The following is an 18,530-nucleotide window of genomic DNA, read 5'->3' on the forward strand; positions in this document are numbered from 1 at the left end:
TTCAGCCGTGGGGGCGTTAAAATGTTACGGTCAATCCCACTATTCGTTGGTAAACGAGTAGCCCAAGAGTTACAAGAGTTACCCTAGTCTTACACTACTAAATTAGAGACGGCTAGCACAGATAGCCCTTGAGTAGCTTTCTGCGAAATTAAAAAAAACAAGCAAACTTGGGGACAATAAACACAGTAGTATCGTAAGCCAGTGCATTGTTATAAGCCAGGGGTGGGTAACTTATTTTTCATAGTGGCCACAACTGTGGCTAATGAAAACAACGTTGACCACACAATTAAAATGAAAAAAAAAAAAGATCTGTGTTTAATCAAAATAATTCCATTTCAACTAACCTTCAATGTGAAAATTGATGGGGGTTTTTATCAACAAGTTTCGTAAAATTTAGCTTAATACCTATGCTCATTGAGCATCTTCGCTTTGCATTTAAATTTATGTTAGCAAGCCGAGATCTGTATATAAACTTGAGAAAATCTAGCGTAGAAAATGTTGACTCACACACCCATGTGGATCCAAACAGGGAAAATAATTTTGAAAATGCTATATTTAAAATTGGAAGACTCATTTATCAGAATAGTGAGCCACATGTCTCTGATATAACATTTTGTTTTACCTTTTATGTGTTCTACAATTTGCAGGGTAAGCATCTCGTCATCAAATCCATACTTATCCAAAGAAAAAAATGGTGTAATTTCCTTAGTCAAATTGAAATAGATCATGCAAAAATTCAACTATCAATTTCAAATTTTAAATTTCGGAGATGATTTAAATTTTTGAGACAAATTTTTGATCCAGTTTACATAGAGATCATCAAAACTATTCAACTTTGCAAAATGTGTCAAATCATTATTTTGTAATTGTTCCGCAAGGAAATTTAGCTTTCATTAAAATTCATGAATAGACTGTGATTGCTCATTTATTACTTTATCTCTTCCCTGAAGCTTCTTATTCAAATTATTCAATGAGCGATTATGTCGCACACAAAGTGCAAATCACACTGCCATGACAAAATTTCAATTTCAGGGAGAGTTTCAATCTTACCTTTTTCAAAAAGGTACTCTTTTATTTGAGGAAGTAAGAAAGTAAATTGTTCCAAGACTTTCCTCTACTAACCATCTTACTTTTGCAAAATCAGTAAGATCATCAAAGTACAGTCACTGCTTTTCTTCAAAGATTCAACAAATTGTCGATGGTTGAAAGCTTCCACTTCTAATATACGAGGGCTGTTCAAAAAATACGCGGACTGTTTGAATTGCGCGGCTCCAGTTGGTTCCAGGGGAATCCGCTTGGTGTCGCTAGGTTCGCAAAGATCAGCTGATTACGACGCCATTTCCCGATTGCAGATATCTTCATTTGTGTATCAGCTACGCGGTTTTAAGTGAAGTGCGATTTTTTCGTTTGGCGGATTTCAGAATGAATGACCTGAAGGAGCAACGACTTGCTGTGAAATTTTGTGTTAAACTTGGAAAATCTGCGACTGAAACTTTTGCTATGCTTAACACGGCTTACGGTGATGTTGCTATGGAGCGTACGGCATGTTTCAAGTGGCATGAACGTTTTAAGGATGGTCGACAGTCCATTGAAGATGATGAGCGTCCTGGATGTCCTTCCACGTCAACTGACGACCCACATGTCGACAAAATCAACATCCTGGTGCAAGCAAATCGACGTCTGACTGTCAGGAAGCTTGCTGAAGTGTGTGGGATATTAGTTGGATCTTGTTACGAGATTTTGACCGAAAAATTGAAGATGCACTGCGTTGCTGCGAAATTCAGCCCTCAGAACTCGTGAGTTTTTGGCCAAACACTCGATCACTGTTCTTCCCCACCCCCTACTCACCTGACCTTGCTCCTTGTGATTTTTTCTTGTTCCCCAAACTCAAAAGATCCTTGAAAGGAAGAAGATTTGAGACGATTCCCGAGATTAAGGCAAATGCGACGAAGGAGCTGGAGGACATTACAAAAGAAGCGTACCAGGAGTGTTTCAACAAGTGGAAACACCGTTGGGATGAGTGTGTGCGTTGGGGAGGAGAGTACTTTGAAGGAATTCCAGACCTGTAACTTCTAAATAAAGTACATTTTGTTTTGTGACGTCAGTCCGCGTATTTTTTGAACAGACCTCGTAATTCATAATTTTTGCAACAATGTCCATAAAATTTTTCAATTCAGCACTTTTAGACATCTGAGCACATAACTTTTCTTGATACAAAATGCAATGAAAAGATAGCAACGTGGACTTCACATTATTTTCAATTAAATGCTGCTTCAAAAGAGAAACAAATCCTAATTTCGCCCCAGTCATGGCGGGAGCACCGTCTGTTGTGACAGAAACCATTTTTTAAAATCCAAGTTGAAATTTTTTGACATTTCAAGAAAATTTTCAAATATTTTTTCCACATGTTCGATCTCATAATCCGCAAACGCCAAACATTTCTTCCCTCACTTAAAAATCTGAAGTTGCATATCGAACTCAAAATATCAACTGTGCAGTGTAACTAACATCTGTTGACTCTTCTAGTGCTAAAGAAAAATACAAACAGTCTTTTAGTTGTTCAAGCAACTAATTTTCTACGTCTTTTGCAAACTCTAGCATTCTGCGAACAATTCTTCTTCGACTTAATTGCAAATTATTTACCTTTTGAAGAATATCATCTTCTATTTTTGAATCATAATTTTCCAACAGAGTTTCAATGATCACAATCAATATTTTTTTAATAGTTTAGCATCAGAAAATGATTTCTTTTTTGAGCTAGAATCCAAACTACTTTATAGCTAGCTAATGTAACTAGTGCTATCGATGATAAAAATCTTTTTGAGCCTCTATTTTGTTCATGAAATGGTACTTTCAGAAGGCTAATTTCATACATACGATTTTTGTTATCGACTGGAAAATTTACATCACATTCGTTATGAAAATTGTTAATGTGTTGCTTAAGATTGTATACTTTATTATTCCTAAAGCATTTATAACACAAAAGATACACTGGCTTATTATTTGCTTCATTCAATGCAAATTTCAATTCCCAACTTTCATTAAATTCTCACTTCACGTTTTTCCAGTCACGCACCATTCTCTTTTCGGCAGTAATGCCAGAATCAATTAAATTGTCTTTATTTTCTGAGTGTTCACCATCATCTGGATTCTTTCGTTTTAGAATTATCCAAATTATGGGATTAAAAACAAAATATATTTAAACACTTGAAAGTTGCACAATACAAATATGTTTGGAAGCGCATGCAAAACAACGCGTACTCAATAACAAACATCTAAACCAGACTGACGTTACAAAATGGATGGAGTCTGTGGTAGTGATAAAGCGTGCGACATTAGGGATGACGTGAGACAGTGCTGACATCTCTGATTGCCAAATTTGCGATAAAAAATAAATGATGGAAAAATTGATTCCTAAACTCGAGCTGGCCACAAGTGTGCTATCCACTGGCTATGTACCCAGTGGCCATGGAGTTTCCCAACCCTGTTATAAACCAACAGACCTACAAAACAAGTTAAATAAATATTTTTACCTTACTTCTCTTTCTCTGTCTGTGTTTTGTGTGTGTGTGTGTAGAAGAAAATATCTATAGTTGGTTTCTGAAGCAAAATCTTTAAATTATGGTTCTAATTGGTGAGCTCAAAGGCCAACTCCTATTGTATAAATCACAATCAACATGCAAAGCAGGCTAATGTTACGGTGTCTGGGAGCATGCAACTATTTCAAGCCGAAAATGCTAATATTGAAGTACAATATAAGAATGTAAGCTACGTAGACAACGTTAAAAAGCATAAGCACCTGCGCTATAATTTCAAAAGAATATTTTTTTACATCAGCAAAATAGGGAGTTGGGCGAACTCCCCTTTGTGTGCGTGCATGCACGACAGTGAAGGGAATTTTATGAACATAGTAGTATGTTCGAAACAGTATTTATGCGAGCATGTGTTATAAAATGAAAGCCTTTTTTTAAGCTGGCAAATCATGATTATAATTAATCAAAAATATGACATTAGTATTAGGCCCACTATATTATGATAACAGTAAAGTCTTTATTGAGGCCTTTAGAATTTTCAAAGAAGTCGGGACATTATTGGTGTAAGCTATATTTTCAAAGATGTAATTTACGTGTAACTAAAGAACGCAGAATCTTAAGATCTATTAAATTCAATATGTACAGGTGCTTAAATAAGCAAAAGGATCCATGACGTCAATATCGAGTACGTTCATCAAATACCTATAAGGTTCGGGTTGAGAACAATAATTTAGTATTAATATTTAGATTGGTACGTTAGATATTAATGAGAAGTGACAAATAAGTCAGTTCGCTACAAAAATGCAGTGAAATATATAGTGTGTGAATGATAGAATAAAATAATTCATTAACAGTTCGTGAGGCTGTAAGCTAATTGGTACATTATTTAGCAATTATTAATATTATTAAATAATAAATTTCTATTAAACGTTATCAATGTATTAGGCTTACTGTAGAGTGAGAGTTAAGTCCGTAAGTTTGTTTTTGAAGTTAGAACATTGAGTTTGAACTTAACTCTGAGATGACAACTCGGTGTAGACGTGAGGTTGAAATCTTGGTAGATTTGAGTAAACTCTTAAAAGAGTGCCGTGATGGAACATTCAGAAAATTAAAAATGTAGCAAAAAAAACTTATATTAAAAAGAATTTGCATATAGAGATAAAAATAAAATAAAAAAGACAATAATTTAAGACATGAGTTAAAATAAAGATATATACAGTATTTAAAGAAGAATTTAAAAAAAATATTATAATTGTTCTAGCTATTACACTACCAAATCAAGTTCCAGTATTTAGCTATCAAGTTAAAAAACATTGGCCAAATGAAAATCCTATTAACTATGATGGTAAGGTACCATAGGAGCCACACAATGCACAGTTTAAAATAATTTCCAAAGGCAGTGAAAGAAATAGTGAACAATAAACTACTCATCTTCTTGTTAACTATATGAATGATAAGCTTTAAGGCTTTTTAAAATTTATTTATTTAATAGTTTAAGGTTAGTTCAGAGAATAGGACAGCTGTGGGCCAATAGGTGTATTGTCCAAAAACATTATGTTATTATTATTATGTTATCTTACTGCTCATTCAAAAATATGAGCATTAGTGACATTCAGTAACCTTCAAGCTGAGAGCCATAATAACTATAAAAAATGGGTTGCTACCTTCTTCAACAGGTGTGAAATAACCCAGCAGAAGGAAGTATCTAGAACAAACTTCTGGAACAGAGTATAGAGGAAAGAAGATAATTTGTGAAAGGCTTGAAAAGGTTTATTCATTTAGCTTATACAGATTTTGCTTATGAATTTAGATTAATTGGCATCTGACAAAGTAATAGATGCCATAATTAGATAAGGTTATGAGAATTAGGTTGAAACAAAGTATGTGTAAATCTTTAAAAGAAACTCATCAGTTGAATATGGAACTTGAATCCATTATAGTCATGGATAAACAAATAAAGGCACCATATAGGAGTTATGGAATCATCAAATTAAATAGTATGGAAACATATCTATTTGATAATAGTGTAGAATAAATAGAAGGATTAATAAGACTATTGAATACACAGAATGGATGAAATAAACTACAAGCAAATAGGTGTTTTAAAAGTAAATTGAAAGGACATGTCACATAGAACTAATGACAAAAGTCTGTAGCAAATAAGAGCTTTTCGTATGGTATACCAGGAACTTGGCCATTACAGCTCAGAATAGAAGTCAATGGTAATTAAAATACCAAGGAGACAGTATTCTATGGGTAAGTCTTTACGCTCAACCATGTGAAAGGAACATAGAGTTCACCAGATATTGTAAAATTGGAATTATCTGAACTTATGGGAAAACATCTGCTGTGAATACACAACCTTCCTCAGAAAAGATCAGAAGTTCATTATTAAAAAGGCAGTTCACAAGTTTATTGATGATGATCCTTGCAGGATATGTTTGAACAATGTTTCAACAGCTGCAATAATTGACCTAATTTGGTAATGAAAGGTGGAATATTGTCTCCAACAATGTTAAAAAAAAAGAAACGATGCAAACAGCAAGTGGGCATAAAGTTCCATCAAGAAGAAAGTTGGAAGTTAACTTTACTTGAGAAAGCTTCTCTACATGTTATGATGTGTGGATAATCGATGTTGAGGCAGAGTGTATACCAGGAACTGACTCCATGCAGAGACATGATTACAAGGCTAGGCTAACTTCAAATAACTTCCCAGTTTATAATCAGGAAACCCTTTACTCTTCATGGCAAAGACTACAAAAGACATGGAACTTCCAGTGATAAACAAGTATAGCAGTATTTGTAAAAAACAAGAAGTGAATACTCGTACAATAACTTATTAGAAATACACTCTCTATCTGAATTCAATGTAGTGGCTGTACAACTGATTCAGTTGTAGGAATAAAAGCTTGGCAATTTCAATTATACTTGACCATTTTGACAAACTCATTGATTTAAGAGTTGTGATAAAACAAGAGTCTTGGATTATCTCTCTGAAGAATTATTCCTGTACTATTAGAAACAGATCATACTTCTTGGTATAATTTTTCCTAAATATGTACAGCTGTTCAACAACTTCATAAATATTAAGACTCAAAATATTGTTGCAGCACGTGCAAATAATAACCCAATTCAATCTATGTGCGTAACAGTGCACAGAATATGCTTTGTCATATGTCTTGCAAATTATTACCTGAACCTCTTTTCAGTAGGCCCAACATAGCTACACAGCATTATATCCTTGGCCCCTTATTCTGCAGAGTATGGCAAAGATAATTAGCTGAATTAGCACCATTTCTTTGTTGTTTTTTTGGAATAAACTACATGAATAGGAGAATCTGGTATCTCTGCTTCTTTGCTGACATATATTACAATTGACCAGCTGATCCTATCAGGCTCAATCTGGAATCATATCTAAGCAAACTGAAAAGTATTCCACTTGATTCACTTCCTCACTTATTTCATTTCTTACTTGATCAGCAACATACATGATCAGCTTATTCTGACTTTATCCTGAGAGGTAGTTAGGATAACTCTTCTGTTTTACTGATTCTAGGTGTTCCTTGAATACTGGGTCATAGCAGGCTAATGATGAAGTTCTCTCACTAAACACACCTTTATTGCTGAAATCCATGGATTTATGACAACCTCAGAATGTGAGCCATAAATGGACAAGGATATCTGCAATGTCTGTGCTGATCTCAGCACTGAATTATGTCTGTTCTCAATTGCAATTGCTGGGCTTGTTGTGCTAACAGCTGTTGATTTACAGGCATTGCTCAAAAGATGTTACTGAATTTAAGTTTGAAAATATTGTTGGAAGCAAACAATGATTCAATAAATTATAGTATTATTGTAAGTATGGACTTCTTAAGTTTCTGACTTTACTTTAGTCAGTTTGTTATATATATATATATACATATAAAATTACCTTTTCGCTAATATCTTTTTATTTATACCATTATAGTACTGAGAGCTGGACACTGAACAAAGATACAGAGAAGAGATTAGAAGCTGCTGAAATGTGGTTCCTTAGAATGATGCTAAAAATATCATGAACTGAAAGAAAAACAAATGTGGAAGTCATGGAACTGGCAGGATACAAAAGGTCCCTCATAAAAACTATAAGAAAGAGAAATGGAATTTCTAGGACACATCTGTAGGAAGAATGGGATAGAGAAACAGATGCTATGTGGAAAAATAGAAGGAAGGAAAAGCAGAGGGTGTCAACGAACTAAATATATCGACAGCCTCAATAACTATGTCACCAAGAACTCAATGAGCAACATTGAGTTGATAAGGAGGATTGACAACAGAGAAGTCTGGCATGCCATGGTCGTCGATGTCTGCCGCAGATTTGACACATGAAGAAGATAGTACTAAGGTAAAATAAAAATGTAACACACTGAAGGTCTTTATTTCATAATAGAATATAGTTGTATAAAGAATAACAAAATTGGACAACAAGCTCCAATTTCTGATTAGAGTACAGATTTGCTAGAAACCACGTTTTGATACCCATGATGGGCAGAGCACAGTATGGAGTGCATAACCATGCATTGTGAACTAATACTTGTATTTTACTTAAGTATGTTTATGGTTAGATAAGTACATTTTTTAACTCTAGTTTGTTAATTACTGTATTGCATATTTTCTGTTCTGGATGTTCAAACCACAATGCTATTATGCATTCTTTAATCATCTAAAAATTCATAACTGTTTTCTATACAAAACATTTCCCCTTCTTTATTATGATACTTACTATATTAATGTACTGACTTGAGTTTCTGATGTGAAACCAAGCATTTAGTTCTAGTTTTTTTAATACTATCTCTTATCAGATTTGTTGCTATTTATCAATTTATACCAATTGATTTCATATTCTTAAAACACTAATTTGTCATTAAAGAAATATACCTAGTTTTATAACTCAAATATTTAATTCTATAAGTTAATGACCCAAATAACAACCAACTCTATTTTGTAATTTTTTCTAGTTCTAGTATACTTTAATTCTTATAGCACATCTTGTGAAATTAAACATATTTAATGACAGTGTTTTCAATCACTTGGTGCAAGTATGCTGTACTACTGCTTGAGCTAGAATGTCATAGTATACAGGGTTCAGTTAAAGAAAAACACAACTTCATTGTGGTATTCAGTTGTCTGATTGGAATTACCATTATTTTTCAAGTGCACACCACAAGGTTTTAATAGTTTTTCCACCACATTCACAACCATAAAATCCAGGATTGGTACACAACAGTGAAAAAACCAAGTTTTCTTTCTCACAATGCAAGCTCCACAATGAGGATTCGACTTTGCAATGCACACCGACCAGAGTTGAATCAGAGAGTTTATTACTGTAGTTAGTAAATTTATCCCTAATCTATTACAGACAGGAAGTTATATCCTTTGTGTGGCATTATGCCATCAGAAATTAAAATACTCTATTTTTATAAGTGTTCAGAGATTTTTGGTTTAAAGGAATCTAAAACAAATATTGGTTGTTAGTGCTCTCCAAGGTTTTTATACATTAACAAATAATATCCTATTACATTTTGAGTATTAAATTTGAACTTTTCTTGACATCTTTTCAAAATAATTGTGTAGGAATAATTAAAGGCTTTAGAAAGTATCAAACTTAACTCTCTCTATATATATTTGTAACATTAGTTTTTTTTTTAATTTTACACAAAGCTGTATGAGGGCTATCTGCATTGGCTGTTCAAATTTAGCAGTCTAAGACTACAGGGAATGCAGCTAATCATCACTACCCACTGCAAACTCTTTTACCAATGAATAGTGGGATTTGCTGTAACTTTATAACACCCCTACCGCATAAAGGGTGAGCATGTTTGATGTGATGGGGATATGAACCCACAATCCTCTGATTATGAGTCGAGCATAACAGCCATGTCAGGTCGAATATAAAGTCAGTCTAAGCGTAGGTATATTTATTTATAAAGGTTGTGGTGATCTGATATTTGTCAAACACTTTTTAAAACTCTTGATGTCGAAACATCAAATTAGTCTACAGCTACTCTATTGCAGTCCTTTGTGATAATTACAGTTTGCATTTTATTCACTCAATTTAAGCCATTACTCTTATATGATTTATCTTCCTTAAATTCATATATTTTAAAAGTTTAGTAGGTTTATACAGCAGCTACCATCTGGTTGTGAAAATTATTTTTGAGTCACCCATGTGGTATTTGAACATGGGATCTCTCACACACAAGGTGAATACTAGTAACAGACACAAAGTACTGACTCACATTTTAATAGTTCAAACTAACATGTTATCAACAATATCTGGTTTTTGGTCAAGGGTTGAATGGGTGACCTTTTATTGTTTCAGGAATATTTAGAAGTAACTATCATTTTGTTGAGATAAGGTAGGATTTGAACCCAATAATTTTATTTGTGGGCAAATGCTTCAAGTAAACTAATTTACTAAGAACTGATTTCCACAAATGTTAACTTTTGCACTTCATTAGTATTTAAGGCTTAAAAAAAAACAAAGAAACTAGTTTCTGAACTTTACAAGCCTTCTGCAGCATAATTCAGGATTTCTGTTATATTTAGTTTTTATATCATTAATGAGTTGTTAGATCAGCAAGTAACTTTAATATGAAGTTAACATTAAAAAAGATATGTCATTTTGCAGTTGGTTGCAAGGTGTCTACTTTTTAAAAGTTTGATTTTTTTTTAAGGCTGGGATGAATAAGGAACAATAAACCAATACACAAATGTCAACCAATCATAGATATGAGATTGAACATTATGGTCATAAAACCAGCATAAAATTCTAGAACGGTTGTAGTTCAGAGCTGTCTTTTTTCTTTAATGTTTTCATCCTAATAAAACTAGGTTAGATGCAGGTATTTGTAGGATACTGTAAGAACCAAATTAACATTTAAAAACTTGTGTTAAATACAACCAGGTTACATTAATGTGTAAGCAATTGCCTTATTTATTAGTATTTAATGTGTACACTGCAGTCATATGTAATCCATAATTCTGTTGTAAAAAAGGGATAGTTACTTAACTGTAAAGAGAATTGTTAATTAGTTTCTATTGTTAAGGTAGTGTTAACATTAACAAAATTTTAAAAGCCCATGTTCAGTAATCCCATTTTCTGATCAGCAGGATTATACCTCTCACTTTATTGAAATAAAATATGTCCGACCACATTATGTCTTGCATGTTATCTATAAAAGTGAATAAGCTGTAAGTTATACACAATTATGAATTTTATTCTAACTCCTTGTAGTTATATACTTTAATAAAAAATTAAACTGAAATTTAAATTTTCCTCAATTCTTTTTAGCAAATCCAAATAATAGTTTCACCTTTTTTTTGTAAGATGGATTCACCACTCAACAAGTTTTGCTTAACAAGTTTTCATATGGATACATTTTTTTAATGCAAATGCAACTAAATTGCACATAAACTTGTCATCAAACTTAAACTTTTGTATTTTATTGCACTAGTTGTGAGAATAATTTTTTAAACTTCAGAAACTGTTTTTTGATTTAATATATATATCAATGTCAAAAAAAAGCATTTACAAATAGTAACCAAAATATTTAAATCAGATATCCAGAGAATCAGTTAGTTTGTATGATGTGTTGAACATTTAAGTGAATTACAGCTGACTTAAACTCTATATCAATGTGTCAGTGTAACAACACAATCTGCCAGCTGGTTTTAATGTTATCCGTTCTGACTTTTACTAATCGTGGGGAAAAAAAAGTATATATATTTTAATACATGTAAAAATGTATAACAGACATATCTAATTCTAATTACATTATTTGACATCACCCACTAAACAAAAAAATAAAATAAAACGTGTTCTGTCATTAAATGATAGTTGACATTTCCCAGTTAATTCAGGTTTTGCTACAAGCTACATTTTCATGAGATTAGCAAATACTATTATTTAAATAAATTAATACAATAGTTATGAGTTGTAACAATGTTTTGTATTATTAAAACATTAATCCTGTTGGCTGAAGTATTAAAAACAAACCAGGATGTTACACAACTGCAATCTTAATGTAGATTAAAGAGGTTTGACATCCATTTATTTCCAGAGATGAAATGACAAGTAAAAGGTAAATTAATGTGTATTTTTATAACTACGATGATGCTTACAATAAATTGCTTAAGGTTTTAAGTAAAAATATTTCTAAAGACACTGAAATAATTTTCATTTGATATATTCTCAAACAATATAAGTTCATTTTTTAAAACTCCAAGCTTACTTTTCAATGATTTTATTTCCAAATACATTTCAAGAGAAATAAAGCTATTGTTATTGGTTCAAAATTCTTGCTAGTTTAGTTGTATTAATTTGTGGATAATGTTATTTTCAGGAATATATCTACGATGCTTCACAGAAATAACGTGAAATGTGTAGGCTTCATGTACAGTCAATTATGAAGCTTAATATTAACAAAATGATGAATTATTATGGTTTTCCCAAGTGAAATTGTACACTTGTATTGAATAACACAATCCTTCTCTGCAAATGTTCTTTCATACAGTCAATATTTCTGCTTAATACAAAAAAAGATTTTAAGGGATGCAATATTGCATTATGATCAACCAAACAGCAACACTGAGATCGTGAATTCATATATGTACATCTTTCAAGTTTTACAACATATTTTATAATGATAAGAGAGAAGCAAAAAGACAAAAACACAATTCACGACATGTATAAATTGATTATATCTCAGAATCAAATTAAAGGAAAAGCTTTATCCATGCACAACTATAGTGATAGACAGATTGAGAGCTGTGGCTAGTGCTTCTGTTGATGGATCTATGTACTTCTCACTTCACTTTCTTATGGGCTGTTCCAATCTGGCACTGATTAACCTGAAACACATTACAAACCAGTTGTATTAAATGGGCTTCATAAGCTCTCATTTAATGAAAACAGTGCTACAAGCAACGTGTGCTGTTGTAGTGAGAAGGTAAACTATACTGCGAGAAATGGTGTTTAAATAAATCAGTATTCACTTGGGAAGGGAGAAACAAAATAATTAGGTAACTTAACTATATTTTAAGAACTTCATTCTTCTAACCACATGATCAACTAATTGCAACCTTAGGTTTTTTGTTTTTTTTAATACAAACCAGCATTTGACAACTCTAGAAGGTTTTCAATTGAATTCAGACTTCATTAGATCTCTTCATTTATGTTATACAAATGCAATACATTTCATTTTTGTACCAATAAAGTGTTTTCAATTTTTATAAGTTCTATTCTAGAATATTCTAATTCCAATTAAAATTATATCGAGTCCAGTATGGATTGCTACTTTCTGTAGACTCCATGGTTAAGGATCTTGTCTGTTATTATGCCATGGATACATTTTTCAACCTGGTGAAGCATTATTGTAATTATACTTGTCACGAGACATTAATATTAAACCTATTAAATTTTTTTCAAATTAATTATTTATCTAGTCCCTCAGGGATTTTCATGCACTCACGAACCATGAGCATTCTTTCGTTTAAATATATGTTTAAGTAAAGTTGCTTTTACTTCTTTCCTTTAAATACAGCTTACACAATTCTTTTAATTCACTGTAAAATATTCAATAATCGTTCAAACATTTCAGTAATCATCTGTCCTTTTATTCCTCATATTTAACAATGTGCTTAATTTTTATTTTGACTCAACAGTTTTCAATTTCATTTAACCTGCACTTAAATGCTACAACTCTCACCAAACATACATCCTCAAATCTCTAGCGTTGCAAAGATAAGTAACTGTAGGCTAGGTTTCATCTCCAAATTACCACATTATGTTCAGTACTGGTTATGTATGAGAATGTCAGTGAAGACAAACATGGAAAGAATGACACTACGTAACAAAACTTTTACTTTTTCTTGTTCCTGGGCAGAAAGTGTTATTCCTCAATTGCTTATGCCTAAAGTAAATGGAAAAGACCTATTTTTCTATTCAAAGTTTGCTTTTGTGACCTGGGAATGTATAAAGAAAACATGATGGGAAACTACATTTGGAGACTGACACGTGAAAGTGATTTACATCACAGTCACAAATCTCAAAAAACTACTCACATCTAAACATTTGTTCATTTTTGTATAACTTTAGTATATATACATGTAAATCTTGATTTTTATTCAGACCTTATGTAAATAGAAATGTGCAAATTAGCTTGTCTTTACACAGGAAATAGATTAATTTCTAAATTTCATTATCCAGGTCACAGAAGCAAAGTTTGAAGAGAATAATGGCCATTTTCTGTACTTTTACAGTATAAGCAATTAAGAAATAACACATACTGTCCAGGAACAAAATGTGTTACACAGTGTAATCAAGTGGTTTAATAACAAAAGCATTATAGTAATTGTTGGATAAACAAAGGGTTAATTAACCTATGTATTTACTTAAAAATGAACCCATTATTTTATTGCCATTTTCCAAATTGTTATCACATTATCACCTTGTTCATTGTTGTAATTTAATAAAAGCCTCTTTATTAAAACAAATGCACAAAAGTTACATTATTTATGTTTCTTGATAGTTATGAAATATCTGGAAAGGTACTGTACACACATAATGATTTAAATAGTTTATTATGTATAAGTAAAACATTTCTATAAATCTTAAGTGCTTTTATTACTTCTCGGATAGTTACAGCAACCCTTACACACACACACACAACATTAATTTCTTTGAAAATGAATCACATGCTCTAATAATGTGGCTTTCCATTTCTTTGTATTTCACAATATTTTCTCTATCTCTGTGATAAAATGTGAAAACCTACTAGTTGGAAAAGTGTAATATTCTGAGTTAAATATTTGTTCACCTTGGTACAACTAAAAAAGATTTGTTTCTTAGAATTGAAGACATGATAAAAATCTTAAAAGCACCAGACAAACTTGGCAGGCTTTAGAATACAGATTGTACCAGAAATAGTTACCTGTATTGTTAAGGAAATGTCATTTGCTGCAAATTACAATTGAATTGTTTGTTATGAACTAAGAAATGTTATTTTTGTAAATATTCTTTTCAATTATATTTTTATTTACATATCTAGACTGTAGAAAAGTTCAATAAAATAAATTTAAAAGTATATTTCAAACTTTTAAGAAGTAAATAGTTAGTTTTACTTTTTGTATTTGAAAATTTTGTTAGTCTGAACACATTTGTAATGAACTATTGCATCTAGATTATAAAGACATCCAGACAGTTGATACAGTTATTTTGAAATCAATGGACACTATTTTATAGTATGTGTTATCAATTGATAAATGTAACAGTTCATAGTAGTAATTAAATGTAACAGTTCATAGTAGTAATTGTAGGCATGCAACTGCAAGTAATAAACAAAGCAACTGTATATATAATAAATTTATCAGTTTGATATTTATATCTTATCAATAATCATACAAATTGCATAATAAAACTGCTATTTCATTATCTTTATGTAAATGATCATTTTGTTCAAATCCATCATTGGGCAAATGTACAAAAACATTTTAAAGAAAAATGCAATCAGTCTGCTTCTATTTTTTTAAAAGCAGTATTAAGCAAATAACTCATAACAATTACCACCTTCACATATATTACAGATTTGTTCAAACTAAATGACATCTTTAATTGCCTTATTCAGAATGAAAGGCAATCATTTTCAATGCTACATTTATTGTAACCACACTCATGAAAAGACATTATAGAAACAATGTCTTCATCTGACAACTCTTCATCAGTTGGCTTTGCTGAGTTAATCTTGAGCCATTTATCAAACATAGAGCCATTTCTACTTGAGACTTGCACACATTCAATGCCACCTTAGAGAATGAAACCCATGGCAGATGTCATTGTTTTTGTTTTTTCTAGTTTTGGTTAGGAGCATTTTAATAATGATACCAATATCAAATAGAATAGTCATGGACATATGCGTTTAAGCAACTAAAATCTGTGCCACAATGCACATGAGAGTTATTGGCACTGCTTCTAGAATTATTTTATGAGTGTTGCATGATACAGATGCTCATTATCCATTTTTCATGATTTTGGGGGATGTTTTGAATATACAAGGGTAAATTATAGTTATGGGAATACTACATCTAAGTTTCCATGGAGCTCTGTATTCTTCTCATAGGCTTTGAAGGAGTACCATTTTTGTCAATTTTATAAAAGCCAACCAGAAAAATAAAAAATGTTTACACCCAAGTAAAATTCTTAAGAGTGGAGACCTACTTTGTAACCACTTGTTTTGGATTCCATACTATAACTTTTAATACTGTATGTCTATCTTCATAACATTTGGAAGACTTTTAGTAAACATTACATGTCTTCCATACATAAGAAATCTGATTTTTTAATACAGTATTTTTACTAGAGGTTTGTCTGTGAATACATATACACTCAGACACACTCTTTGTTTACTATTCCAAATGCAAAGTGATTTCTAATCAGTGATGTCGAGAAAACCCACTTGTAGAGCAATATATATGTGAAAACGGTTCATTTGGGTTGAGAATTTTTTTTACGTAGAGGAGTGAACAATGTTTCGACCTTCTCCGGTGAACCTGACGATGACCGAAGAACATCGAAACGTTCTTCACTCCTCTACGTCAAACATTTTCTCAACCCAAACAAGTTGTTTTTACATATATAAAGTGAGTTCTCTATGTAAAACATTTTCTCAACCCAAACAAGTTGTTTTTAAATATATAAAGTGAGTTCTCTATGTAAAACATTTTCTCAACCCAAACAAGTTGTTTTTAAATATATAAAGTGAGTTCTAGACCAAAATTAAAAATACTTTTTCTCAAACACCTCAAATTTTATTTGCTTAATTTTTGAGATCCACAGTGTGTTCGGAAAGTCACTGTGCACTTATATATTTATTAACAGACATATTTCAATATAGAATACAAGAGGTAAATATGAATGACAATTATAAACACTGTAGAAAGTGACCCCCGTTGGCATCAATACAGGGCTGGATCCTTCTTATTTTGTTTCTAAACACTGCTATCAGTTGCTGGCTTGAAATAGACCAAATAAAATATGATTACAAAACTGCACAGTGACTTTCCAAACACCCTGTACATTAATTTCAATGTTATTTTTCAGTTATACAATTAGCCCAGCTTTGTAACCACACACACACACACTTTAAATAATTCTAAATTAACCCTTTTCTCTTTTTAGAAAGTTTGTTTGTTTTGAATTTTGCACAAAGCTACACGAGGGCTATCAGTGCAAGTTGTTCCTAATTTAGCAGTGTAAGACTAGAGCAGTGATGCACAAACTTTTTGAGTCAGGGGCCACAAACAGACTTCTCGTAACCGTTGGGGGTCACAAAAAAGTGAAGATTAAAATTGTCCCACAGTTGTTTCACACAAGATGGACATCACATTTAAGAACACACAAATAACAATTACATCAAAGAGTTTGCACATTATTCTAAGAAATGTTATGATATGTCAACTGTCACAAAGTCAGTTTAATGGATGGTGCTGCATGTCATCTACGAGCTTAGAAATGTCCAGCTCGATGTTTGACGTTGAAAGACGCAAGACTGCTTCCAGATGATCATCAGTCAGCTGATTGTGATTGTTTTTGTTCAGTTTCATATGCGAGAAAGCCTGTTTGCAGCAGTATGTGCTGCCAAACATGCTGGTGTGGACAAGTGGGTTCTCATTCAGATTAGCAAATGTATCAGGCAACGTTTTGTAGAAGTCAAGCAAAAACTGTTTTCTCTGTAAATAACACGCAGTTCATCAGATGCCTGGAGATTAGTAAGTTCGAGCTGATATTCTGCTGACAAGTCATCCACTGACACACTGAACGGAGCAGCAAAAAGTTTCATAAACAATCTGCATTGGTCAAAGTCATGAAACCATGAGTTGAAGGATTGAATCAAGGTATCTTGCTTCCCAACATAAACTTGTGTGCCAATGTCCTGATTCTTCTATAGCTGTGACTGTAAAGTGTGAAAGTGCACGAAGTTGCCTGATGCTGCTTGCTGCTGGAACAACTGTAACTTTGTTCTGAAAGCTGAGACGTGATTTGCAAGCTGACAGACAAGCTGATTTTTGCCTTGCAACTTCAAATTCAGATCATTCAAGTGTTGTGTCACGTCAACCAGAAAGGTCAAATCAGCTTGCCATGCTGGATCAGTCATGGAAATTGCCTCTGAGGAATTCCATCACCTCATCAATCAACTCCTAAAATCTTCTGAGCATCTAGCCTCAACTCAGCCAGCATTTCTTGATACACAAGGTCACCATAGCCTGAATCAATTTCTTCAAGAAGACTTGACAGTGATGAACTGGTGGTTTTTCACTAATGCCACCAGTGCCTGATTTGAGGTTCTGTTGGTGAAATTGATAGTCTTTGTCACTAATGCCACCAGTGCTACCAGCCTGCTACTTTCTCCGGTCATGGCTGGTGCTCCATTAGTTGTCACACTTACCAGTTTTGTGAAATCCAATAAAACACTACTACACAGTCATACTGTCTCCTCAAATAGAGCAGACCCAGTTGTCTGACCTTTCATGGAACAAATGCCTATTAGTTCCTCTGTGATATCAAACGATGACAACACAACATGAACAAAAACTAGTAGCTGTGCTGTTGAACTAATGTCACTAATTTTTGTTACGAAATAATATCAAAATAGGGCTCGTAAGTAAATCTCGAAGAAAAATTGGAACAAGTGATATTTTGTAATTACGGAAACATATTTCGTCATTGCGCCAATGATTAAATGCCTATGCATTAACGAGATTTGCTTATTAAATTTTCTTTATTGCTCAACACAAACATGGAACCATCCAGTATCTAATCTAATGCATATCCTTTTATAGCACTTAATCTTCGCACAGGTGCGAACTCTTTATGTTTGACTTTCCCGTTGGACATCGCGGGTCGGACTTTGTGCACCACAGGGCTAGAGGGAAGGCAGCTATTCATCACCACCCACTGAC

At 32.6% G+C, this 18,530-nt stretch overlaps 1 protein-coding gene and 1 long non-coding RNA gene across 3 annotated transcripts in view; one reads left to right on the plus strand and one right to left on the minus strand.

Moving 5' to 3' along the window:
• The first annotated feature begins 4,083 nt into the window (after positions 1-4,083).
• LOC143225133 (uncharacterized) lies at positions 4,084-10,840 on the plus strand. Of its 2 annotated transcripts, none has more exons than XR_013013636.1 (2): positions 4,084-4,218; positions 7,501-10,840. It is a non-coding gene; the product is annotated as an uncharacterized LOC143225133 (long non-coding RNA). The 2 variants fall into 2 exon arrangements; XR_013013637.1 differs by having other exon boundaries at positions 4,105-4,242.
• Positions 10,841-11,584: 744 nt separating this feature from the next.
• Positions 11,585-18,530, minus strand: part of LOC143225132 (carboxy-terminal kinesin 2-like) — a 32,972-nt gene continuing 26,026 nt past the window's right edge. Inside the window, exon 13 of the mRNA XM_076453988.1 lies at positions 11,585-12,425. Coding sequence (XP_076310103.1) covers positions 12,381-12,425 — 45 coding nt within the window. The 3' untranslated portion in view covers positions 11,585-12,380. The remainder of the gene's footprint in view (positions 12,426-18,530) is intronic.

This window comes from Tachypleus tridentatus, chromosome 9, assembly GCF_004210375.1.
Source record: "Tachypleus tridentatus isolate NWPU-2018 chromosome 9, ASM421037v1, whole genome shotgun sequence".
Taxonomy (NCBI): Eukaryota; Metazoa; Arthropoda; class Merostomata; order Xiphosura; family Limulidae; genus Tachypleus; species Tachypleus tridentatus.